Consider the following 26,886-nt stretch of genomic DNA (forward strand, 5'->3'; position numbering starts at 1 on the left):
CATTGGCGACACTCCAGGAGTAAAGACGGTCAAGAGAACGCTGAAGACAGCGCTCCAGGAAACACGTACGCTGCGCGCTGCAATAGATGGTAAAATCGTCCACGAAAAGGGAGCCTGATACATCAGCTGGGAGGCAATCCATTATTGGATTGATCGCTATGGCGAAGAGAACGACGCTCAAAACTGAGCCCTGTGGCACCCCATTCTCCTGGCGAATGGTGTCTGACAGGACAGAACCCACACGTACCCTGAACTGTCGATCCATTAAAAAGGAACGAATAAAAAGAGGGAGGCGACCGCGAAGGCCCCATGTATGCATGGTGCGGAAAATGCCCGCCCTCCAACAGGTGTCATAAGCCTTCTCCAAATCAAAGAACACAGCCGCGGTCGGGCGCTTCCGCAAGAAGTTATTCATAATGAAGGTCGACAAGGTAACCAGACGGTCAACAGCAGAGCGGCGCCTACGAAATCCACATTGTACATTGGTAAGTAGGCGTCGAGACTCGAGCAGCCAAACCAATCGAGAGTTAACCATTCGCTTCATCACTTTACAGACACAGCTGGTAAGCGAGATGGGTCGATAACTGGAAGGCAAGTGCTTGTCCTTCCCCGGCTTAGGAATCGGGACAACAATAGACTCGCGCCAGCATGCGGGAACATGTCCCTCAATCCAGATGCGATTGTAAGTACGAAGAAGAAAACCTTTACCCGCAGGAGAAAGGTTCTTCAGCATCTGAATATGAATAGAATCAGGCCCTGGAGCGGAGGACCGTGATCGGCCAAGTGCGTTTTCGAGTTACCGCATGGTGAATGGAGCATTATAACTTTCACGATTCGAGGAGCGGAAGTTAGGTGGCCTAGCCTCCTCTGCCTGTTTGCGGGGGAGGAAGGCAGGGTGGTAATGAGCGGAGCTCGAAACCTCTGCGAAAAAGCGGCCGAAGGCATTGGAGACAGCCTCAGGGGCCACAAGGACGTCATTCGCGACCGTCAAGCCAGAAACTGGTGAGTGGACCTTAGTGCCAGATAGCCGGCGCAGGCTACCCCAGACAACAGAAGAAGGAGTAAAACTGTTGAAGGTGCTTGTGAAAGCAGCCCAGCTGGCTTTCTTGCTTTCTTTAATAATACGACGACACTGTGCACGTAATCGTTTATAATTGATACAATTCGCCACTGTAGGGTGGCGTTTCCCGAGCTGAGCTTACCCGCAACTGGCGTCGGGACGGAGTCAACACCCGAGCTGACGCCACACATTCTATTGGGGACAGAGCTGAAGATCTCATCGGTCACGGAAGTACCGCAACATCACACATACAGCCGACAGACACGTGCTGTATACGGACAAGCAGCCTTCTGTCGAAAAATGGCACCACAGCACTGTTGCACAAGAGGTAACGCGTGCACGAGGATGCAGAATGCTTGTGACCGTCGTGGAGTCAGAGTTCCCTCTTTCGTCACCAGTCGTTACTCAAAGTTGTACTCGACGGCTCCCCACGTTGTGATGCCAGGAGTAGCACAACTGTGACACTCGGAAACCCTGGAAGGATGGAATTCGTCACCGAACACAATGATGCCATTCATCAGCAGTCTGCGATTCCCAGGCACGGCAAAACTGCAAACGCAGCCATTTGTGTTGCTGTATTAATGGCAGCCTACGCACGGGACAGTAATTCTCTAGTCCGGCTGCTGTTAGTCTCTGACCAATGGTGGTGGCTGATACGAAATTTTGCAAGGAGTCCATTACTCGTTGTCAGATGGCAGACAGAGACATGAAGAGGTTACGACATGCATGGTGGTCGGTACTCCCTCGAGATGGCCAGACGTGGTCAACAGAATCTCGATGACGAGTATGCCCGCCTTCGTGTTCCCGTGCTGTCCGATGGGGCACTGTCACTGAAACAACACAAATCTGTATATTGCACAATTAGACCAGCTGACCACATGGAGACTCACAATAAGGTGCTGATTACTACTATCTCTCTCAAGTATGCAGCTTCTCTGTCTCCTTCACAATGATACTCAACATCTGACACTGTTCCCATCCCGTATATAGCCTATCATTCTTGATTTGTACAAAGTTAGTGACATCCGACCATTTCTTTTGGGTGCTTTACTTTTTTGGCGGGCAGTGTTGTTTCAAATACTGCAGTCACATTTTATTCGGGAGAAACATTTGTTCGTACACATTACACTGCGAATAAATGTTTTCAGAAAGGGAGTGTGTGAGGAGTTTTGCAAGGAGAAGTGTAGCACGTGACAGCACTTCAATGTAGACTATTGGAGTTTGTGCCATTACTCCCTCCGATCTCTGATCTCGGGCTCAAACGTGAAGGCGGTGCCACCTCGGTCGGGCCTTCAGTTTCAGTTGACTATATAAGTAAAAAAAGTTTTATAGTTTGTGTTTCTATTGATAATGGTCTTAATATTTCATTCTCTAGTTGCTGTGAGGTACTTTCTCTTCATAATGCATAACGAATGTAATCATTTAAATTTTACTCTGTAGAAACTCAAAAATGAATTTTCAGCTATACTGTTTGATGAAAACCCTGCTTGCTCGTTGCCAATGTGACACATATAGCAGTTATCCTCACAAGAAGGCAAGGAGTTCTGTGGATGTGGAACTCGGGAGACAACTATGCAGCCATTTAAAAGATTATGTGAGGAAGCTGTTCGGCATTCAGAGGCAACAGAAGTGTGGCTCGGTGAAAATCGTGTAAGTTACCGACAGGATCGTGACAGAAGGCATAGCAAAGATCAGGTTAGAGCATAGTTTGCCTACTTCGCCACTCTGTTCTAGAGATGAAGGAAATGCTAAGTTCGTACACAGATGAGTAGAAATGATTATGCGTGGAGCTTGGGTAAGGGACAAAAAATAAAATAAGATTGGAGAGAAAAAAACTTAACAATGACAGGAACTGGATACGAGCTTATGGAAGGATGTGGGAAACCACTAGAAAACAATGAAAGAGACTGAGTTGAACTAGGTTCACTGTTTACAGGAAGTGAATATTTCTTTAAGGAGAAGGATGTTATAAGATTATCAGCAAACATGTGGTTGAAGAAAGGCTAAGTCATATGATTTAGTAAGAGAACTAAACTGCAGTTGCCAGTGTTCTTTCATTTACATATTTATGTGAATAGTTCATTTGTAGAAATATCTAGTAAACTGACTGTGATGCTCATGTAAGGCTCTATATTTCTTGTGAGTGACAGTAATTTTTCCTTCCAATTCTGTTTCAGTTCAAAGACATTCTGAAACTGGATGAAGACCTCCCTCATGTAAGGGAAGCTGCAAAAGTGAGGTAACGTTTTACACGACATATATCTTAGTCCTTAGTTTAAACGTGAAGAAAATTGCTGAATAACCACCAACTTTTGGAGATGTGAGTTACACGCTACAATTGACATCAGAGATATCACTTTGCTGATGACACAAAGTTTACAAGATAAACCCATCTGAACAGGAAGTGACTCGTCATAGGAAATCGTCCAAATGAGAGGTCACTACCCTGTTCCTTCAACATCTAAAAAATGAGCCTCACAATGCAAGAGAGTGATGATCGGTGTCTGCACATTCGAATCTCACTGAAATGATACAAATGGCTAATGAAAAGTGGACAATTAGTTAATTCACAAACACTCAAATAGTTCTTGGGCTTTTTAAGATGCCCAAACTATAATTAATCCATTAAGGGCTCTCAATCACTTGACATTTGCACAGAAATAATCAATATATTGGTACGATAAATGAAGACGACAAAAATACCGTGGAAGAAGCGATTGTGACACATTGGTTCTTCCAAACAACTATGACTGAAAAATGCTAGCAGGAGACCAGCCTTTTCCCAGGAATAACAAGAACAGATGATTAACTGTGATGGTGTCCACACACAATTTATGTTTCACTTTGAGTGTAATATCTGCACCCCAGAAATAAAGCAGCCACTTTTAGTGGAAATATTACACTTTTCAATGAAAAGGCAAAGATTAATTTCTCATGAAATACTCCAATTCACTGAAGCACAGTGACATCTGACACTGGGTATACATGTTGTTAAGAGACAAAACGGTGGCAAGTGGGTTTCGGCAACAAAATATGGCCACGTGCAGAGTTAGTGAGGAGGATTATACAGGGTTATTCAGAATACGACTGTGTGAAAACTCCACGATGTATAGAAAAATGGCACATGTCAGTGGGCAGAACATCTCTCATGTTATTGTGTAGTTGCAGAGCACACAACTAGGGGCAAGCATGTCAGTACATGGCATATAATAGAACAATGCATGCATTTTGTGTCTTAAATTCTCTGGATGTGATTTAGTTGTAGCAGTTCAGTGACCATTTCATACAAAATATCAGGTAAACGCTCCAACAAATGAAACTACCTATGAGTGGTGCAACACATGAGGCTGGCTGTTTAATTGTGTGAAGTACACAGGCCAGCTGGGATCATAAGCAGCGAAGGTGAAGCATATGCGGCAATCTTTCACCAGGAATATAAGCTAACTGTGAAAACTGCAGATACCGCAGTCAGCTGTCTGGTGCATTCTGGGCAAATGTTTGCAGTTGTCACACGACCTGACTACTTCAGATAATGAGCTTCATTATGACTTTTGCAATTACTTGCAGTGGGTACTGGAGAAAGACAGCTTTTCACAGAAGTTGATTTTCAGTGACAAAGCCATATTTCAAGTGTCTGGAGAGGTGATTTGTAACGTAGATGTTTGGGGCACAGTACATTCACACGAGATTGTGAAACACATTCTCGTTTAGTCTAAAGTTAATGTCATTTGTAATGTGTCCTTCAAAAGTGTTTGGACCATTTTCTTTACAGAGAAAACTGTGATTGGTTCTGGTTACATGGGTGTGTTGCAGCAGTGGTGTATGCCACAGTTACAGGAAGAGAGTGGAGACTTCACTTCACAACAAGATGGTGCACCACCACACTTTTTGTTGGATGTACGCAATTACCTCAATGCTATACTGCCTCAACTACAGGATTGGATGTGTGTCGCATCGTAACTCTTCTCTTCTTCCCTGTCCCACATTTTCACCTGACTTCCCTCCGTGTGATATTTTCTTGTGGAGCTAAGTGAAAGATCATGTGTTACTGCCTCCAGGGCCACTTGCTTTGGAAGAGCTGCAAGAATAATTAACAGATTCACCGAAATTGAGCACGACATGTATGGCAAGAGTTTGACTGTTGTATGATATTTGTCATGTCACAAGTGGTGCCCACATTGAGGATCTATAGGTGGGTTAAAAACATGTTGATAGCCTTTATCCATTGAGATGTGTGTGTATTTTCTGTATATGACACATTTTTGTGCTGTCATTTTCTGAAACACCAGAGGAACTTATGCATAACCCTGTAATTGTAGACTATATTTAATTATCGTAGAAATGACACTTCTACAGTGTACAAGGATATTTCTTAATGATTGGTACAAAAGTGCTGTATCAATAGAGAATATCTGAAAGAATCTTTAAAGTACTGTGTAAGTTAATCATGAATTAATAACGGGTCTTTGAATAGGAAATGCAGATTGATATTAATTGCTAATAAAAAAGAAAGGGGCCACAATGAGAGTATTACAAATTCCACTACCTGTCAAAGCCAAGTATATCAACTGTTACAATGTAAAAACTTGAGCCATTACCACATGCGAATACTGTGATGTGGATCGGTACGACTGCTCTCGAGGACAGCATACTGCTTTAGTGGAGAATATCGCCTTTGAAAAATGGAAATATATTTTGTGGCTCTGCTAATTTGCATTCCCAGCCCAGTTTGCCAAATAAAACTGAGGTTATGAAAGAATTCACACAAATCTAGATTAATGTGTAAAAATGCACCATGTTTCACCATTAGATGGTTCTTTACTGTCACAAGTGCTCTCAAGGTGCTGATACACACTTCTCTTTTCCCCCATCTGTTCAATGTCAAGGAGTGAGGTCCATTACTGGGGACTGGTGCTCCAGGCTTTCTACACTAGGGAAAGGGTGAAGATCGATTCCTAGTGCTTCCACAGGGACGCGAGTGTGTTCCTAGACCACACTTCTGGGAGAGACTGACAAAGACCGTGCTGTATCACGGATCCTGTGCACTGATCTTCCAAGGGGACATTGTCTACTCATCGTCACCAAATTTATGGTACATGCAGGACTTGGCCAGAAATGAAAGTAACAGAAATGGAAGCTCCAGATGGCAAATTGTTTAGGAAAACTAGCATTTTTGGCTCTTGTTGGGAGAGGCGTGAGCCATTTATGTTGTTTGTATTATAATTATCAGACATCAGGTGGCGCAGTGGAAAGGATACAGATCAGTAATCTAAGGGTCATGGAATTGAGTTCCTATACTTACCTTTTCCTTTCTTTTTTAATTTGGTGAAATTATGTGTTACATGTTGTTTGATACCAAACTGTGTGATAAGAGAGAACATTTACGAATCTGCATCAGGTTTGTTTATCTATAGTAACTTTAAAACAACCGTGTAATTGTAGACATGCAGTGTTTGTAACGTGTGCAAGACACCGATAAAATTACTACTATCCCTGTTTTTAAGGTGAATATCACCCCAGCAGTCAACTGTAAAATAATAAAAGTACCTCATTTTATATAGAAAATTCTCGTGAATGCCATAAATCCCTTCCTGGAAATTTATTTGCAAACCCAAATTTTCCTTTGCCTTTTTTTTTCCTGCCTTTTATGGAATTATTAATAAATGAAATATATTGAGCATTATTTTGGTTTATCTGCAGTGTGAGTTACGTAAAAATTGACAATAATAATAATAATAATAATAATAATAATAATAATATGTTTCTGCATAGGAACGTGACCCTGAACACTAGGATTACCATTCTGCACTCTTACTGCTGCACCAATTGCTGCCTGGAATTTACATTAACACAAATGGCTCATACCTTTTCCAACATACACCAGAAATGCTAGTTTTTCTAAACTCTTGGCCATAGGGAGCTCCTGCTTCTATCAGTTTCATTTCTGACCGAGCCCTCCATATACCATAAATTTAGAAGAAATAAATGATAATGAGTAGGCATGGATCTTTGCCATTGCAACAGACCAACAGTTGTTGTTGTTGTTGTTGTTGTTGTTGGTGGTGGTGGTGGTGGTGGTGGTGGTGGGGGTTGGTTGGTTGGTTTAAAGGCAGGAGAAGGGACAAAACTATGAGGTCATCGGTCCCTTGTTCCTAATAAAACAATGCCACAAGTGTGAGAATAAAACAGACGAAACATATAATACAAAACGGAAAGAAAGGAGAAGCCACAAGAACGAAGGGAAAGCAACTAACACTAAAAGGAACAAAAGAGGACAACAAAACAAGACACGTTAGAAACAGAAAAGAGTAAAACATGAAAGCAGTTAACAGTGGCTGGCCAACACATTAAAACCTCCACCCCAAAAGCAGTAGGGTGGAAGACAGAGAGGGACAAAGGACATGTGCTGAAATCTACATAAATCTACATAGAAGTATAAAACCTACTCTCAAGGATAAAACGTAAAACTGAAGCTGCTGTGGAGGCATTGTTACCCAACACTGAAGGCAGGGTGCTGGGAAAGTTAAAAGTCTGCCGCCACAGAGCTGCTAAAAATGGGCAGTCCAGCAAGAGGTGGACAACTGTCATTTGGGAGCCACAGTGACACTGAGGTGGGTCCTCGCGATGGAGTAGGTAACCGTGCGTTAGCCACGTATGGCCAATGCGGAGCCAGCAAAGGACAACTGATTCCCTGCGAGAGGGCTGCGTGCAAGACTTCCACACATTCATAGTCTCCTTAATGACAGTTTGTTGTGTGTGCTGTTATGCCAGCTTTGGGGAAAGCTGGAAAACCCTGTGGTTTAAGACAGAATACAGGTCAGCTTTGGAGATGCCTATCTCCGGAACCGGTTTCCGCGTCGCCTGTTTGGCCAGCCTCTCGGAAAGTTTGTTGCCGGGGATTCCACGGAACGGCAGGACTCTTCCGAGGCACAGACGGACTTCTGAATGGACACTACATTGGGTGACAAGGGTAGCACTGGCCGACAGCTTGTGGGCTGCTCATTGAGTCAGTACACAGGAGAAATGACTCGCCAGGGCATGGGCAGATGTATTCAAGAGCACAAGATATGGCCGCCAGCTCTGCAGTGAAAACACTGCAGCCAACTGGCCAGGAGTGCTGCTCAATATGTCCTCCATGAACATATGTGAAGCCAACATGACCATCAGCCATTGAGCCGTTGGTGTAAACCGCTTCAGAGCCTCACAACACGTCACGAATTGAGAGGAAGGAACAGCAGAGAGCGGGGTTAACAGAGTCCTTAGGGCCACGAGAAAGGTCCAGATGAAGCTGCGGCCGAGGCGTACATCACGGAGGCGTACGTGAACAGACCGCAAGTAAAGCTGGTAAAGGGAAGGACTCCAGTTCAGAGAGAACGGACCGCATGCAAACTGCAATTGTTAGCCCCAATCTGGGCCGCCAATGCGGGAGATGGACTGCCGCAGGTGGGGAAAGTAGACGGTAATGGATGCTCAGGGGAACTATGAATGTGTGCTGCGTAACTGGCGAGCAGTTGTGCACGTCTCATCTGCAGTGGAGGGACCACCAGCCTGCACCAGTACGCTGGTCACCACTCGTCCTAAAAGCTCCTGATGCCAATCGAACCCCACAGTGGTGCACAGGAGCGAGTAAATGCAATGCTGCAGGGGCTGCCAAACCATAAACCACACTCCCATAGTCTATTCGGGATTGGACAAGGGCTCTGTAGAGCTGCAGCAGCGTAGAACGATCTGTACCCCAATTGGTGTTGCTCGAGCAAAAGAGGGAATTGAGGTGCTGCCAGCACTTCTCCTTAAGATGATGAAGATGAGGGAGCCAAATCAATCGAGCATCAAAAACTAGTCCTAGTAATTGATATGTCTGCACTACAGTGAGTGGATCGTCATTAAGGTAAATTGCGGGTTCCGGATGAACGGTATGATGTCGACAGAACTGCACGACACACGACTTTGCAGCTGAAAACTGGAAGCCGTGGGCTAGAGCCCATGACTGTGCCTTGTGGATGGCTCCATGGAGGTGCCGCTCAGCAACAACAGTACTGGAGCAGCAGTACAAAATGCAGAAGTCGTCTGCATACAGAGAAGGTGAGACGGAGGGCCCGACTGCTGCTGCTAGACCGTTAATGGCCTCTAAAAATACACACACACTCAATACAGAGCCCTGCGGTACTCCATTCTCCTGGATATGGATGGAATTATGGGAGTCACCAACTTGGACACATAAAGTACAGAGCGACAGGACGTTTTGGATAAAAAATCGGGAGTTGTCCTCAGAGAACTCCACTCACACGATGTGGCGAGGATATGATGTCGCCAAGTCATGTCGTATGCTTTATGTAAATCAAAAAAGACGGCAATCAGGTGTTGCCGTCTGGAAAAGTCTGTTCGGATGGCAGACTCAATGGACACCAAATTATTAGTGGTAGAGCGACCCTGGCAGAAGCTGCCCTGATATGGAGCCAGCAGGCCACGTGACTCCAGGACCCAACCCAACCACTGACACACTATACATTCCAGCAGCTTGCAAAGAACATTGGTGAGGCTGATGGGCCAATAGCTATTCACATCGAGCAGGTTTTTACCGGGTTTGTGCATCGGAATGATGGTGCTCTCCCGCCATTGTGGTGGAAAGGCTCCATTGCACCAGAGCTGGTTGAAGATGACGAGAAGATGTCGCTTGTAGTCAGATCTGTAATCACATCTGGCTGTGGATGCGATCAGGCCCTGGAGCTGTGTCGGGGCAATGTGAAAGGGCACTGAGGAGCTCCCATTTTGTAAATGGGGCATTATAGGATTCACTGCAGTGTTTAGTGAATGAGAGGACATTCCCTTCCAGCAGCCATTTGAGTGTGTGAAAGGCTTGGGGGTAATTCTCTGACACAGAGGCTCGAGCAAAGTGCTCGGCAATCGTGTTTGTGTCAGTACATAACTCGCCATTTTTGGCAACACCGGGGATAGCTGTTGGGGCCTGGTACCCGAAAAGACGTTTGGCCAGATTTGGGAAAGTGACGTGTGGCACCCAATGGTCGAGCCGTTTCTCTCCCAATACTCCTCCTTCCGTTGTTTGATAAGGTAGCGAATACAGGCACAGAGCCGTTTAAAGGCTACGAGGTGCTCCAGGGAAGGGTGCCGCTTATGCTGCTGTAGAGCTCACCAACGCTCCTTAATTGCTTCAGCGACTTCTGGCGACCACCAAGGGACTGCCTTATGCCTTGGGCACCCTAAAGAGAGAGGGATAGCATTTTCTCCATCAGAAACAACTGTGCTAGTCACTTGCTCAACCATCACATCAATGTTACCGTGTGGGGGAGATTCAGTGGTGACAGCAGAGGTGAAAGCTCCCCAGTCTGCCTTGTTCAAAGCTTATCTGGACAGACGTCCGTGTACCTGACGCTGGGGCAGTGACAGGAAGATGGGGAAGTGGTCACTACCATGCAGGTCGTCATGTGCTCTCCAGTGGATAGTTGGGAGAAGTTCTGGGCTGCAAATTGATAACTCAGTGGCCGAGTAACTACCATGAGCCACACTGAAATGTGTGGCGGCCCCAGTATTTAAGAGGCATAAGTCAAATTGCGACTAAAGTTTCAACATCTCTGCCTCGGCCAGTAAGCACGGTACCACCCCACAAGGGGTTACGGGCATTAAAATCTCCCAGAAGTAGGAATGGTTCAGGGAGTTGATCAACCAGTGCAGCTAATACATTCAGGGGTACTGCACCACCTGGAGAAAGATTTACATTGCAGAGAGTTATTTCCTGCGTCATCCTTATTCTGACAAACACAGCTTCAAGAGGAGTTTGAAGAGGCATATATTCACTACAAACTGAGTTTAGGACATAAATGCAAACTCCACCTGACACTCGATTATAGTCGCTACAGTTCCTGTATTATCCCTTACAGCCATAGAGGGCAGGGATCCGCATTGCTGGGAACCAGGTTTCCTGGAGGGCAATACAGATGGCTGGTTTAAAGCTTAACAGTTGCTGTAGCTCAGCCAGGTGGTGGAAAAAACCGCCGCAATACCACTGGAGGATGACATTGTGAGGCTAGGAATGCATGGAACATTCAATGAGGCAGTTTACACCTCAGAGTCACCTGCTGCAACTGATTTATTGCCTGAGCAGTCTATATCCCTTGTGTCTGAGGGTCTGGTGAGATCTAGGTCCTCAGCGGACGCCAAAATCTCCACCTCATCTTCAGCCGCAGAGATTGTAGGTAGCGGTGGTGTGGGTGCCACTGCAATTTCCTTGGTCTTAGAGGATTTCTTTTTGGATTTCTCTCACTGTTCCTTGCGTTTCCCTGGCAGGGAGGACTTCACTGGCTCAGTCCCTGGGACTGAGGATGAGCGTGAACCCTGCAACCAGCTGCTTTTTGGTGGCGTAAGACAATCTCATATGCACAGGATGCAGGTGTTCAAATTTTGTCTTAGCCTCATGGTAGATCAGTCTGTCTAGGGTCTTGTACTCCATTATTTTCCTTTCTTTCTGGTGAATCCTGCAGTCTGGCGAGCAAGGCGAATGGTGCTCTCCACAGTTGACATGGATGGGAGGTGGGGCACATGGAGTATTGGGATGTGATGGGCATCTGCAATCTCAGCATGTGGCGCTGGAAGTACAATGAGAAGACATATGGCCGAACTTCCAGCACTTAAAGCACCGCATCGGGGGAGGGATATAGGGCTCTACATCACACCGGTAGACCATCACCTTGACCTTCTCGGGCAATGTATCACCCTCAAAGGCCAAGATGAAGACACCAGTGCCAACCTGATTATCCTTCGGACCCCGGTGGACACACTGGACAAAATGTGCAACTCCCTGCTCTAAATTGGTGCGCAGCTCATCGTCGGACTGCAAAAGAAGGTCTCTGTGAAATATGACACCCTGGACAGTATTTAAGCTCTTATGGGGCATGATGGTTACAGAAACATGCCCCAGCTTGTCAAACGCGATTAACTCCCGTGACTGGGCAGAGGATGCTGTTTTGATCAAGACTGACCCAGATCTCATTTTGGACAAGCCCTCCAACCCCCCCCCCCCCCCCCAAACTTGTCCTCTAAATGCGCAACAAAAAACTGAGGCTTTATTGTCATGATAGGTTCCCCATCAGCTCTCGAACATACAATGTACTGGGGCGAATAAGATCTGCTGCCATTCTTAGCCTGATGTTCCTCCCATGTTGTGGCCAGAGAGGGGAACGATTTGAGGTCGCACTTCTGAGCGTTGAATTGAGCTCATGATCACTTAGAGACTGTTGGTGTTTTACCACTAGCAAGAGATGATGGACTGTGCTTCATCGCATGTCATCCACCCTGATGCCACCCACTCCGACCAGGGGCCCTTCCCACGGGTGCCACCCAGCCATAGCAAAGGCCACCTGGCAGAATGGCTATTGCCGGGAGTCCCAATGCCCCAGGGGGATGGGCATCTACCCCTTGGCATACGTGAGGAGTTAATGGTGCAGCCATCAGCAGAGTGATTCCTGTGTGGTCAGGGGGCTACAACCAACAGGGTACATGGCGGCCCCACCACAACAGACTGACTACCGTGCTGGACATCAGGTGCAAAGACGCCCATGGTCATCGTCAACGCAGAAATCAACACTGCATGGTGCATGGTGAAAAACGCATCCAGGAAGGTGTCCTCGCCCAAGAGATGGAGAATGGGCAGGACTGCAATGCGACGACAAGAAAGTGGGGTAAAGATCTCAATGCACGATGGATACAGTGCACCTTGTAAGGCACCCTTCCCCAATTGGCTCACTCTCCGGGAAAATTTTGAAGAATGGAGTTCAAACCTTACAGGGGACCATCACATGAAGGCCGAAAGGTGTGAAATTCCTTTTAGTCGCCTCGTACGGTAGGCAGGAATACCTTGGTCCCGCATGGGGGGGTTACACATTGATAGCAACTGACTGAAGTATCAAAAGGATAACATCTTTTGTCATCAATCTAAAGAATGTCAAGAATAATTTCAAAACATCCAATGAAAAAGACTTCAGTCTGAAATGGCACCATTTGTTCAATGGAGTTAAGTGCAGTGTGAGGTAGCAATGTGTAATAACAGGCATTTCTTTCAGATACTAGAAGAAATCTAACCAGTGACCCTAAAGTTACTTAATATCAGACAAGAAAAACTTTGAGAGAGCTTGCAAAATAGGAAGCACCATTAGGAGATGGACAATTACTGGCCTCCTGTTCTGAAAAATCAGTCATATTTTGTTGTTGATTCATTCCATTGAGGAGGAGGAGGACCCTTAGAGAGGTGGAGTGAGTCAAAAATATAAGTGAACAAATAGAAGCAACACTTAGAAATTTAATCTGCACCCTGTGTTAACAATAAACTTATCACTGTACTGCTTAATATTACATGTGCCTATGCCGATTAAATTTAACTTAGTATATTAAGAGGAGAATCTCTGCATTGAAAAAGCCACTACTTCCATTAGATAGTTACTGTTTATCTTCTATTGGTAGCTCAACATTTACTTGAATGTATTGGCATTTTGCTAAGAAAATAATAACTAACGTATGTGACAGTAGAGGCCTATTTACATAGCTCAATTACTCCTCTTACGGCTTTGCAACGAATGCTGCTACTTGCCGTACAACTAATAGAAAATATCAGTCTTATAATCTAGATATTAATTAATTTGCAGAAGTGGTTAATCAGGTATGTGTTATATTTTCTTGTGAATTTGTAGAGGTTTTCTTAGTTTCTTGGTTTGTAATAGAGGGCAGCATGTTTTATATCAGAAAACATAACTTCACTCTGAATGTTAGACTATGAGGCAAACTACACGCGAAATTATTTTTCAGAATGAGATGTTTACTGTCCCACAATATACAAAATTAAATCAGTGCTTTATTCTATAGGAGACCAGTTAGTGTTATACACTCCTGGAAATGGAAAAAAGAACACATTGACACCGGTGTGTCAGACCCACCATACTTGCTCCGGACACTGCGAGAGGGCTGTACAAGCAATGATCACACGCACGGCACAGCGGACACACCAGGTACCGCGGTGTTGGCCGTCGAATGGCGCTAGCTACGCAGCATTTGTGCACCGCCGCCGTCAGTGTCAGCCAGTTTGCCGTGGCATACGGAGCTCCATCGCAGTCTTTAACACTGGTAGCATGCCGCGACAGCGTGGACGTGAACCGTATGTGCAGTTGACGGACTTTGAGCGAGGGCGTATAGTGGGCATGCGGGAGGCCGGGTGGACGTACCGCCGAATTGCTCAACACGTGGGGCGTGAGGTCTCCACAGTACATCGATGTTGTCGCCAGTGGTCGGCGGAAGGTGCACGTGCCCGTCGACCTGGGACCGGACCGCAGCGACGCACGGATGCACGCCAAGACCGTAGGATCCTACGCAGTGCCGTAGGGGACCGCACCGCCACTTCCCAGCAAATTAGGGACACTGTTGCTCCTGGGGTATCAGCGAGGACCATTCGCAACCGTCTCCATGAAGCTGGGCTACGGTCCCGCACACCGTTAGGCCGTCTTCCGCTCACGCCCCAACATCGTGCAGCCCGCCTCCAGTAGTGTCGCGACAGGCGTGAATGGAGGGACGAATGGAGACGTGTCATCTTCAGCGATGAAAGTCGCTTCTGCCTTGGTGCCAATGATGGTCGTATGCGTGTTTGGCGCCGTGCAGGTGAGCGCCACAATCAGGACTGCATACGACCGAGGCACACAGGGCCAACACCCGGCATCATGGTGTGGGGAGCGATCTCCTACACTGGCCGTACACCACTGGTGATCGTCAAGGGGACACTGAATAGTGCACGGTACATCCAAACCGTCATCGAACCCATCGTTTTACCATTCCTAGACCGGCAAGGGAACTTGCTGTTCCAACAGGACATTGCACGTCCGCATGTATCCCGTGCCACCCAACGTGCTCTAGAAGGTGTAAGTCAACTACCCTGGCCAGCAAGATCTCCGGATATGTCCCCCATTGAGCATGTTTGGGACTGGATGAAGCGTCGTCTCACGCGGTCTGCACGTCCAGCACGAACGCTGGTCCAACTGAGGCGCCAGGTGGAAATGGCATGGCAAGCCGTTCCACAGGACTACATCCAGCATCTCTACGATCGTCTCCATGGGAGAATAGCAGCCTGCATTGCTGCGAAAGGTGGATATACACTGTACTAGTGCCGACATTGTGCATGCTCTGTTGCCTGTGTCTATGTGCCTGTGGTTCTGTCAGTGTGATCATGTGATGTATCGGACCCCAGGAATGTGTCAATAAAGTTTCCCCTTCCTGGGACAATGAATTCACGGTGTTCTTATTTTAATTTCCAGGAGTGTATTATTCTAAATTACTGTTTTAGGGTATTTTGGTGTCATACAAGCTAACTGTAATACATTATTTAATATCATACATTACATGAGTATTAACAATTCAAATAAACTTTTTGTAGCTTTACATATTTCAAATCCTATTGCTGCATCCAAATCAAGAATTACTCTGATGAGTAATTGCACTTTCAGGCTAGCATTCTGACATATTTCTCTTCAGCAAACTACACACTCGAAGTTATTTATATTTTTACCTTACATTTTGTTACAATTCTTCATTCCCATACACTGTGGAGTCAGAGGAAACAGCTGTAGACTATGAGTAGGAAGCATGAAGATATGTTTAATCCTAATACTGTGGACCTTGTACTGTGACTGTGCAGTCACCGTTCACTTTAAAGTGGTTTTTATTATCAGCAACAACAAAAAACTGAAGAGTAAATGTACTAGGAATTTATGGAGTTCAGTTGTTGTTGTTGATGATGATGATGATGATGATGATAAGAACTGTTTATTTTGCATAAATAATAAAACTGAAGCAAAGATATCAGAAAAATGAAGTTAACCAGTTGTGACCATTGCACAGTATGGGGGAACTCGAGAAGGACATGTCGGCGCTGAGGGGAGGCCTGAAGGAGGTGGAGCGGGAGATCGAGTTTCACCGATCGCAGGCATCTGTGGTGCCAGGAGACCGCTTCCTGCCCATCATGAGGGAGTTCCTGTCCTCGGCCACCTGCCGCTTCTCGGAACTCGAAGACCTCTTCCAGGATATGAAGACACGGGTTTGTCATTTTCCTCACTATCCTGTTGTTAGTGGCTGATAAATGATAACCGCGCAGCACGAAATGTGTGGGGTTCGAGAAGGTGTGCCAGCCCTGGATCGAATCCAATCTGGTCGACTACTGATGAAAGGCCAGTGTGCAGGCCAGCCTGGACGTGGTTTTTAGGTGATGTCCCACAACCGACTAGGTTAATAGTGGGCTGGTACTTACGTCCTGCCTTAGTTACAATATCTGTAAACATATAAAAATGTTTGCGCTCTTTCACATCAATAAAACTAGGTGCGGACAGTTGTGATACACAAATTCCGTCATTGTGGAGGGGGGGGGGGTGAAGAGATGGCAATAGGAAGGCCATCCAGCCATCCTCCTCTATCATTAACAATGCCAATTCCAATAATTTAGCTTGCCGACTTCATGTGGACATAGGATAAAAACAAAAGAAAAAGAAGAAGACTCACCCGACAAGGGATAACTTGAAGTTTCTTTCTTTAATTCCAGTCTATAATCACAACCAAACTGTTGTCATACTTTCCAGAATGAGATTTTCGTTCTGCAGCGGAGTGTGTGCTGATGTGAAACTTTCTGGCGGATTAAAACTGTGTCCCGGACTGAGACTTGAACTCGGGACCTTTGCCTTTGCGGGCAAGTGCTCTACCGTCTGAGCTACCCGAGCACGACTCACGCCCCGTCCTCACAGCTCTACAATTGCCAGTACCTCATATCCTACCTTCCAAACTTTACAGAAGCTCTGCTGCGAAATTTGCAGAACTAGCACTCCTGAAAGAAAGGATATTGCAGAGACAGAGCTGTGAAGATGGGGCGCGAGTCACGCTTGGGTAGCTGAGACGGTAGAGCACTTTGCCCGCGAAAGGCAAAGGTCCCGAGTTCGAGTCTCGGTCCGGCACACAGTTTCAATCCCAGGAAGTTTCACATCAGCACACAATCTGCTGAAGAGTGAAAATCTCATTCTGGAAACATCCCCCAGACTGTGGCTCAGTCACGTCTCTGCAATATCCTTTCTTTCAGGAGTGCTAGTTCTGCAAGGTTCGCAGGAGAGCTTCTGTAGAGTTTGGAGGGTAGGGGACGAGGTACTGATTTATAAAGCATGCTGTGGAAGCGTAACTGTGAAACAGCTTGTAGCTGCTTCTTGTGACACAGTGGGATAGAATGATTGGGGACTTGCCCATTTGCTCTTCAGCTTGCAGATGCACTAAGGAGGGAAGTGCTTGACCCCAGTGTGGTGACTTTCCTTCCATCATGCTTCTATCCCCCAGCCCGTTACCATCCCAGAGTACAATTTACCACTTATGGCTATAATGCACTCAGGGCCGTATTTAGATTGTATGATGCCCCTATGGAGTAATTTATTTTATGTTCCCCTTACCTAAACTTCACCACTGATATTTGTTTACGGACTACCAACACTAAAGCTGTGTAGTCATTAACTTCAATTCTAAAGTGTACTGAACTATTTAAATATGTAACACATAGCACACGTGAAAGTTAAATACTAAAAAATAATAAAATAACCACTACATAAACATCAAACTTTGACACAATATATGGTATAAATACAAAGAAAATCATTATAGCTTAATACCCTATACCAAAATTATTTCAGTTAAATGTGAAATTTAGTCAAGTCCCAAATACTTGATATAACACTATGCAATTAACCTTCTCCAAAATATAGCAAATTTAAAGAAATGACTTCCTCCTTACTTTTGTACTTGCAAATTCATTTCATCCTGAAAATCCAGACTGACTGACATGTCTGTGGCTAGTACTCCAAGTCATTCTTGACTTTCTGTCATCTGTAGATAATTCTCAATCAGTGTTAAAACAGAAAAGGACATTTCAGTTGAACATTTTGTTGCTGGAGTACAGTTGTAAATCCTGAGTGCTGTGTACACATTGGATAGACATCCCCATTTTTTTGTTTTTTAAATCGACACTGCACAGAGATATGAAAGATGACAATTCATCACGATCATCTTCCAGACAACAGAAAGCTTCTAAAATGTATACATTCTGCACCGAAGTTGTTCTCTACATCAGAATTACAGATGGCTCTAAGTTTCTGCGGCAACATAAATTTGAATGGCTTCTAGTTCGGTGATACTTGAGAGAAATGAAAATCTGAAGTTACATTCTCTGTAAACATTAACTCTGTTCTGTAACTCATCCTGAAGAATTTATATAAACAGAATACGATATTTTCATTCTTCTCCAGATCTCAACCCAGTCTGATCCTGTTTCTTCTTCAGGACATTTGTGTTCCTATTCTGAGTCAGATGGTTCATCAAATAATTTCTTTCATTTAATTTTCTGTTTATTTTTTGCATTCTCAGTAGCTGAAGGAAATCGAACTGATCCCGTATTCCTGATCACAGTAAGTTTCTTTCGAGCTGAATCCTTGAGAATAGAAAAGATGTATGAAGCTCAGCTGTTAACATTACAAGAGTGTCATCTATACATGTAATAATTTCTACATCCTCAGCTTGCAGTTTTTTCATTGCTTTGCTACACCCTTGCAGAATGCAACAAAACACTGTCACGAAAGCTACCTCAGTACTACTTTCTACGATGACCTTCAGCTTCACATCCAACACTACCACTCTCACTTTCTGAAATTTTCCTTAATGCAGAAAACACAGCTTTCCAATCTACATTCAAACGTCCTCACAAGCACGCCATCGTGTTGTAGACAGTGACTTCAGTGTCATACTCGCAGAATCAAAAAAATGTTTCCAAAACATTTCATCTGCCAGTAGAATGTACAAAGAAGTTGTGTAACCCTTGAATTAACTACAAAAACCGTATTGCAGCTGAGTAGCATTGTGCAGCTCATGACCCAGCCAGATTCAGTGAGTGAGCCAAACGTGAAATGAAGAAAATTTGATTATTTCGGTCCTTGAATCTTGCTTGCAAGTTTGCACCAGAGATATTGGCTATGTTACCGTATGACTATCCTTTACAGTTATCAAAGTTCAGTCCATGTAGTTCTAAAGCATTCAAAACTGCTTCAGAAAGCTTCTCTAGTGTGACCTGCATTTTTTTTTTCTTAAAAATAAATAAATAAATAAAGGACAGGAATCTTTCAGTTAAGAGCCCATCGTCATTTACCTATCTAAATATTATACCTAACTGATCATTTTGGGATATATCAGATGTAGAATCTATAAGACTGAAAAAAATTTACAAGAAATAACATCAGTACATACTTTTTTGGTCACTGACCTCCCCATTAGACATGTTAAACCTTCATAACTTGCTGGTGAAAAGTATGAAGTAAATTCTGTTCCAGGGTTACCAAATCATGCTATACGGTCAGCCAAAAAAGAATCATGCTTCACATTTAATTCCTGACACACCATGAAATTTCCATTTTTCTCACAGGCAAATGAACACCTCTGTCTCCATGAAATGCTTTACCTTTAGAAGCTAGCTTCTCAACTACCAAAACAACTTTTTTTAGTATATTCCTCCAACATGTAACTTCATATTCATGCTGGGTGAGCAACAGTTTGTCATTTCTATTCATGTAGTTTCCTCACTTTTTTCCAACATTAACAAGTAGTCTCTGTGAGAGGTAGAACTTTCACATTCAGCTATTCATATTCCAACATGGCTCCAGTCACTGAAACCAGATGTTGCAAACTCAGGTGCTCATCAAATAATTCATAACATGCACAGAACAATGATCCGTGCCTAGGAGAATATAGCAGATATTCACGATTAATGATTTCCCCATTCACGAAAACCCTTTTCATCTATCTTTTGCTCCAGCATTGCCGAGATCCTTCGGCGTATCGCAACGAGGACATAGAAAAATTAGCATTTTTGTTATGATTAATACCATTTTTAACCAAATAATCCAATGTCTGGTCATTGTTTTCCCAATTGGTCATTACTTGGCATGGGAAACTTCCTCTGCTTTATAGCATGCAGGCTCTTGACATCCTTCTGGAACTCGGAAACCTTGAACTTCTGCACTCTGTTTACGATTTAGAACTTTTAAGTTTATCTGCACTTACAGAGCTACACTGTTCATTGTTACTGTTTTGAACCAAAACTTCACCTGAACGTTCAGAGCCACACGGTTCACTTTCACTTTTACCACTAATATATGAGTCCAGTCGCTAAGTTTTCTGTTGAAGTTTACAATCCCTCTGTCCTTTTTCTTCAGCTTTCTTTTGATATGCAGCACCACTTAACCTAGATCATCTATCCATACCACTACTGTGAATTGCAGGAAAAAAAACATCAGTGATATAGAGAGTTGGAAACTGAACATACACATGACTGCCGACTATCCAACCTAATGTGGCGGAAGGTCAAGCTGGACAACAACAAAACTGGAAAGGCCGGAGTTTTATATATTGTCTCTTCCGACCCCAGCAGTGCCATTAAATACACCTATTTTTCATACTGAATCCCAATTTTATTACGATTTTCTGATTTCAGTAATCACTACAAGTTTTTTTTGTTTATCACCTATTTCAGATTTTTTAATTACAACACAAAGGACTGAACAAAATAACAGTTTAGCAATACAAGCACTTTGGGTGTCTGCTATGCAGATGAAGAAGTATCATTTTTTTGAAGAGTGGTTCCTGTAATTTATTTAATATTATGACTCCAGATGTGTTAGAAGAACATAGACTGCATAAAATATTTTGAAAGACCACATACCATTGTAGCCGATTCCCTGGTGAAGTAGAGCACATACAACAAATTAATCCCCACTTTATTACGGAGAAGTATTATTATGACATTAATGAAGTAGATCGGATAGCCTAATGCCAGATGGTCATGAGTCATATAGTCGAGAGTCCACTGTACTTTGGTTGTATCAAATACAACAGAACCAACTTCACTGCAGCCAGTTAGTAATTGAATTATATACCTTACTTTTAAGTTTATAACTGTTTGAAATGGTGTGTTGCATATGACGGAAACATAACCACGAATGGATGCAGAACTGAAAAACACACTACCCACACGATTACGTGGACAGTAAGGCAGTGTCACACAGAGAGCAGGCTGCGTGTGCGCTCAGAACATCCTGTTGCCCATTGAGGCCGGCTGTGGTCAAACATCGTGCAGTCAGGTCATAGCGATCCAGTTGTCGGATAGCGCTCGTTCTGAATGTGTCAATCTCTTAAAAAGACTATGTCAGATGCATTTTTAAATATAGCGCTCGTTCTGAATGTGTCAATCTCTTAAAAAGACTATGTCAGATGCATTTTTAAATGAGTTTGAGTTGGGAATGTCTTGAATGAGTGTGCATAAAAAAAATAAAATAAAAAAAGCTGTCATATGTTCTAGCTCACACCTCTCTTCTGTTACTGTCTCTGGCGTACTGATAATTTGTGACTGCAACTACATCTTCATTTATTTATTTTCATTTTGGCTTTTTCGCCAGACTAACTGACATTATGGAATCAATATGATTCCTCCTCTAGATCCCCATCGTCAGGAAATAGTTCCTCTGACTCTACAACATTTTATGATGTACGATGTGGTGACATTGTGTCAGGTAGAAACTACAAATGGCCTGCCCTTGGCAATTTCTGTCACTTCTTGGATGAATCTTTCTCTCCGTTTATGCATTTTAGGTATTTGCTGCAAGTCTCTCATAGATTCTTCCATTTTGCTTGAACAGTCTCATCTTTCAGTCAAGCCTTATGCAAATTCTTTTATTTCATAGGATGCATTTTGTTGCACATATTTGGTCACTGCTGAGTCATACCACACCACCGCTTTTTAATTCCACATCGGAAGGTCAACCGTCTCTAGCTTAGTCAAATACGTGTCAAGAAGTCTACAACGTTTTACAACCACTGTATTTACCTGAACCAGCAGAAGAAATCTGGAAGAAAACTGAGACGGGATTGATGGAACTGTGGCAATTTCCTAACTGCACTCGCATGTTAGAATGAAGTGTTCTAAAAAAAACAGTAGCTTACAATATTTTTGTTACAAAAACTTCTTTCAGTTGTCCTGCTCAGAGTTACTGATCACAATGACAACTCTGTGGTTATCGATGTGGGCAGCTATGACAGACACTGTGATAGCACAAGTTTTCAAAACTCGCGCCTTTTTCCACAAATTCATACGAGGAAAAGGTATTCGCTTCCAAAACCATTGCCGGGCACAAACGTGCCCGTCCCTCACATTCTGGCAATTGATGAAGGGTTTAATTTAGCTATCTGATGACCCCTTTCCCCAAATCAGCAGCTCTGGAAGAGGCTTCAAAAGCAGTTTTCAGTAAACAAATATGCAGGGGTCACTGTGTGGTGGACACCTTCAGTATGCCTGTACAAGAGTGAGCAGTCTTTTTAAGACCTATAGACTTAGAATCGATACTGCAGAAGCTGTTGTCAAAGCAGCAAACTTGTAGCTTAAATTGTGCTACAATGACACAACTAGTTTGTACAAGCACATTGTTATTTCAACTAAACCATATTGTTCACTCCAATATCCAACTGGTGCTAGATCACTTATTTATAAACAAGTGGAAAAAAAAGCAACCTGTTTTATATACACTCACATCAGTTTTCTATCTCGTTGCCTCCTTTTCCTTCACAATTTTATAATCACAGTGTCGTATATCGTGCAAAAATACATTTGTGTGCACCAACTCAATCAGTCTTGCTGTTTCTGCCAACATCTTTCACACACTTGTCCGCTACGAACTTTATAGAAAATCACACCCTGCCAGCTGCACGCCACAGACAAGGGTCGTCTAGCACGGGTGCCCGCCTCCTGTCTGACCAGGACGATGCTGTAGCATGCAGCATGGGCACCATGGCAAGTGCCCATGCAGGTTGTGCACTCCCTGCTTGACAGCCTTAATATGCTCGTACATGTAAGACATTATACAGATGGACTAGTAGTAAAATCTGAGTTTATGATGGCTACAAAAATTTGTCACCATATTGCAAATAAATAATTGAATGCCTCAATCCTGATGCAATGAACATTAAAATAATACTTAAAAACTTTTTTTAAGTGGCAACATTTTGCCGCCCTGTGAAGCTGCACGTGTTGCACCTGCCTAAATATGACCCTGAGTGCACTTAGTTAAGAAGAAATATTAAATGTGCATACTACATCTGACTTCATTTAACAATAAACACTATTTTTTATAATTTGCAATTTCTTCCATCTCCTGCATCATCAAAATTATTAGTCCTAGAAAAAAAAATGAATATGAAATTTTTGTAGGGAATTTAATGTTGTACTGGGACACATTTTCACTAAACGTGTCCCCCCCCCCCCCCCCCCCCCCACACACACACACACACAATTTTTTTGGTATGTTTTTCATGGCTCTCCCTCCCACCAATATACAAAAATATGTGAGTGCATCAATTATTTCCCATAATTTCCTTCATGGAAAGACGTAATGATTGCTTGAATTTCATCTTGTTTGTTCACAGTTTGATCGGGCTGTCCGGCTATTTGGAGAAGATAATGCTGCATCAGTACAGCCAGACGAGTTCTTTGGTATCTTTGATGCCTTCCTGAATGCATTCAATGAAGCTCATCAGGACAATGAGAATCTCCGAAGACGGAGGGAGGAAGAAGAAAGGAGAGCAATACAGGAAGCAGAAGTAAGTAAAACATATGGCAATGTATGTATCAAATAAGAAGAAATGTTAAATTTTGTTACTGTGTAGTCTTTAAGGTAACTCTTTTGCAGTAGCCATTATAAAGAAACATTTGGACTTGTGAGAGAGACATAGTATTTAAATGTGTAACACGTAAAATGCATCACTTATGACGAGCATCTTCAATTTTGTAATTTTATCTTTAAATGCAGTTAGAAGTCTGTATTCTCTCGATGCAGTTTCTCATTGCCACTTATTGAGACCACTGATATGTTTCACAACATAAGAAATGGTGTTCCAATAATCAGTGACAGAATAAATTTGTCCAAGAACTGGGCTTTGTGCACTTCATATGTGAATGGAACAGGAAGAAATCATAATAACTTTTACAATGGGACGTACCCTCTTGTCACGCACCGTACAGTGGTTTGCACAGTATAGGTGCAGATGTAGAATTGCTGTTATATGTCTGTATCACACGATCCCACACCAAAATACATTTCTAGTAAATCTCTGTTACTTGGTAAATGAAGACAACCATAAAGAAGAAGGGAAAGATACAAATTTGGAACAAGACCAACACAAGATATTCCATCTCCTGACTGTTACAAGCACAGATTTATTTTATTTTTTTGTGTCAGAAGCCCACGCCTACTACAGTAGTACAAGTTTACATGCCAACTAGCTCTACAGATGATGAAGAAATTGATGAAATGTATGATGAGATAAAAGAAATTATTCAGATAGTGAAGGGAGACGAAAATTTAATAGTCATGGGTGACTGGAATTCGAGTGTAGGAAAAGGGAGAGAAGGAAACATAGTAGGTGAATATGGATTGGGGCTAAGAAATGAAAGAGGAAGCCGTCTGGTAGAATTTTTCGCAGAACATAACTTAATCATAACTAACACTTGGTTCAAGAATCATAAAAGAAGGTTGTATAAATGGAAGAATCCCGGAGATACTAAAAGGTATCAGATAGATTATATAATGGTAAGACAGAGATTTAGGAACCAGGTTTTAAATTGTAACACATTTCCAGGGGCAGATGTGGACTCTGACCACAATCTATTGGTTATGAACTGCAGATTAAAATTGAAGAAACTGCAAAAAGGTGGGAATTTAAGGAGATGGGACCTGGATAAACTGACTAAACCAGAGGTTGTACAGAGTTTCACGGAGAGCATAAGGGATCAATTGACAGCAGTGGGGGAAAGAAGTACAGCAGAAGAAGAATGGATAGCTCCGAGGGATGAAGTAGTGAAGCCAGCAGAGGATCAAGTAGGTAAAAAGACGAGGGCTAGTAGAAATCCTTGGGTAACAGAAGAAATATTGAATATAATTGATGAAAGGAGAAAATATAAAAATGCAGTAGATGAAGCAGGCAAAAAGGAATACAAACGTCTCAAAAATGAGATCGACAGGAAGTGCAAAATGGCTAAGCAGGGATGGCTAGAGGACAAATGTAAGGATGTAGAGGCTTATCTCACTAGGGGTAAGATAGATACTGCCTACAGGAAAATTAAAGAGAAGTTTGGAGAAAAGAGAACCACTTGTATGAATATCAAGAGCCTAGATGGAAACCCAGTTCTAACCAAAGAAAGGAAAGCAGAAAGATGGAAGGAGTATATAGAGGGTCTATACAAGGGCGATGTACTTGAGGACATTATAGAAATGGAAGAGAATGTAGATGAAGATGAAATGGGAGATACGATATTGCGTGAAGAGTTTGACAGAGCACTGAAAGACCTGAGCCGAAACAAGGCCCCGGGAGTAGACGACATTCCATTAGAACTACTGACGGCCTTGGGAGAGCCAGTCCTGACAAAACTCTACCATCTGGTGAGGAAGATGTATGAGACAGGCGAAGTACCCTCAGACTTCAAGAAGAATATAATAATTCCAATCCCAAAGAAAGCAGGTGTTGACAGATGTGAAAATTACCGAACTATCAGTTTAATAAGCCACAGCTGCAAAATACTAACATGAATTCTTTACAGATGAATGGAAAAACAGGTAGAAGCCGACCTTGGGGAAGATCAGTTTGGATTCCGTAGAAATATTGGAACACGTGAGGCAATACTGACGTTACGACTTATCTTAGAAGAAAGATTAAGGAAAGGCAAACCTACGTTTCTAGCATTTGTAGACTTAGAGAAAGCTTTTGACAATGTTGACTGGTATACTCTCTTTCAAATTCTTAAGGTGGCAAGGGTAAAATACAGGGAGCGAAAGGCTATTTACAATTTGTACAGAAACCAAATGGCAGTTATAAGAGTCGAGGGACATGAAAGGGAAGCAGCGGTTGGGAAGGGAGTGAGACACGGTTGTAGCCTATCCCCAATGTTATTCAATTTGTATATTGAGCAAGCAGTAAAGGAAACAAAAGAAAAATTCGGAGTAGGTATTAAAGTCCATGGAGAAGAAATAAAAACTTTGAGGTTCGTCGATGACATTGTAATTCTGTCAGAGACAGCAAGGGACTTGGAAGAGCAATTGAACGAAATGGACAGTGTCTTGAAAGGAGGATATAAGATGAACATCAACAAAAGCAAAACGAGGATAATGGAATGTAGTTGAATTAAGACAGGTGATGCTGAGAGAATTAGATTAGGAAATGAGACACTTAAAGTAGTAAAGGAGTTTTGCTATTTGGGGAGCAAAATAACTGATGATGGCCGAAGTAGAGAAGATATAAAATGTAGCCTGGCAATGGCAAGGAAAGCGTTTCTGAAGAAGAGAAATTTGTTAACATCGAGTATTGATTTAAGTGTCAGGAAGTCGTTTCTGAAAGTATTTGTATGGAGTGTAGCCATGTATGGAAGTGAAACATGGACAATAAATAGTTTGGACAAGAAGAGAATAGAAGCTTTCGAAATGTGGTGGTACAGAAGAATGCTGAAGATTAGATGGGTAGATCATGTAACTAATGAGGAGGTATTGAATAGAATTGGGGAGAAGAGGAATTTGTGGCACCACTTGAAGAGAAGAAGGGACCGGTTGGTAGGACATGTTCTGAGGCATCAAGGGATCACAAATTTAGCATTGGAGGGCAGCATGGAGGGTAAAAATCGTAGAGGGAGACCAAGAGATGAATACACTAAGCAGATTCAGAAGGATGTA

The 26,886-nt window shown here is 43.2% G+C and overlaps 1 protein-coding gene across 1 annotated transcript in view; it reads left to right on the forward strand.

The window, feature by feature from the left end:
- Nucleotides 1-26,886, forward strand: part of LOC126210179 (disheveled-associated activator of morphogenesis 1) — a 515,367-nt gene that overhangs the window by 451,006 nt on the left and 37,475 nt on the right. The window contains exons 18-20 of the mRNA XM_049939341.1: nucleotides 3,238-3,299; nucleotides 15,950-16,145; nucleotides 23,594-23,767. Of these exons, the coding sequence (XP_049795298.1) occupies nucleotides 3,238-3,299; nucleotides 15,950-16,145; nucleotides 23,594-23,767 (432 nt within the window). The remainder of the gene's footprint in view (nucleotides 1-3,237; nucleotides 3,300-15,949; nucleotides 16,146-23,593; nucleotides 23,768-26,886) is intronic.

The sequence above is a fragment of the Schistocerca nitens genome, chromosome 10 (genome assembly GCF_023898315.1).
Source record: "Schistocerca nitens isolate TAMUIC-IGC-003100 chromosome 10, iqSchNite1.1, whole genome shotgun sequence".
Classification (NCBI taxonomy): domain Eukaryota; kingdom Metazoa; phylum Arthropoda; class Insecta; order Orthoptera; family Acrididae; genus Schistocerca; species Schistocerca nitens.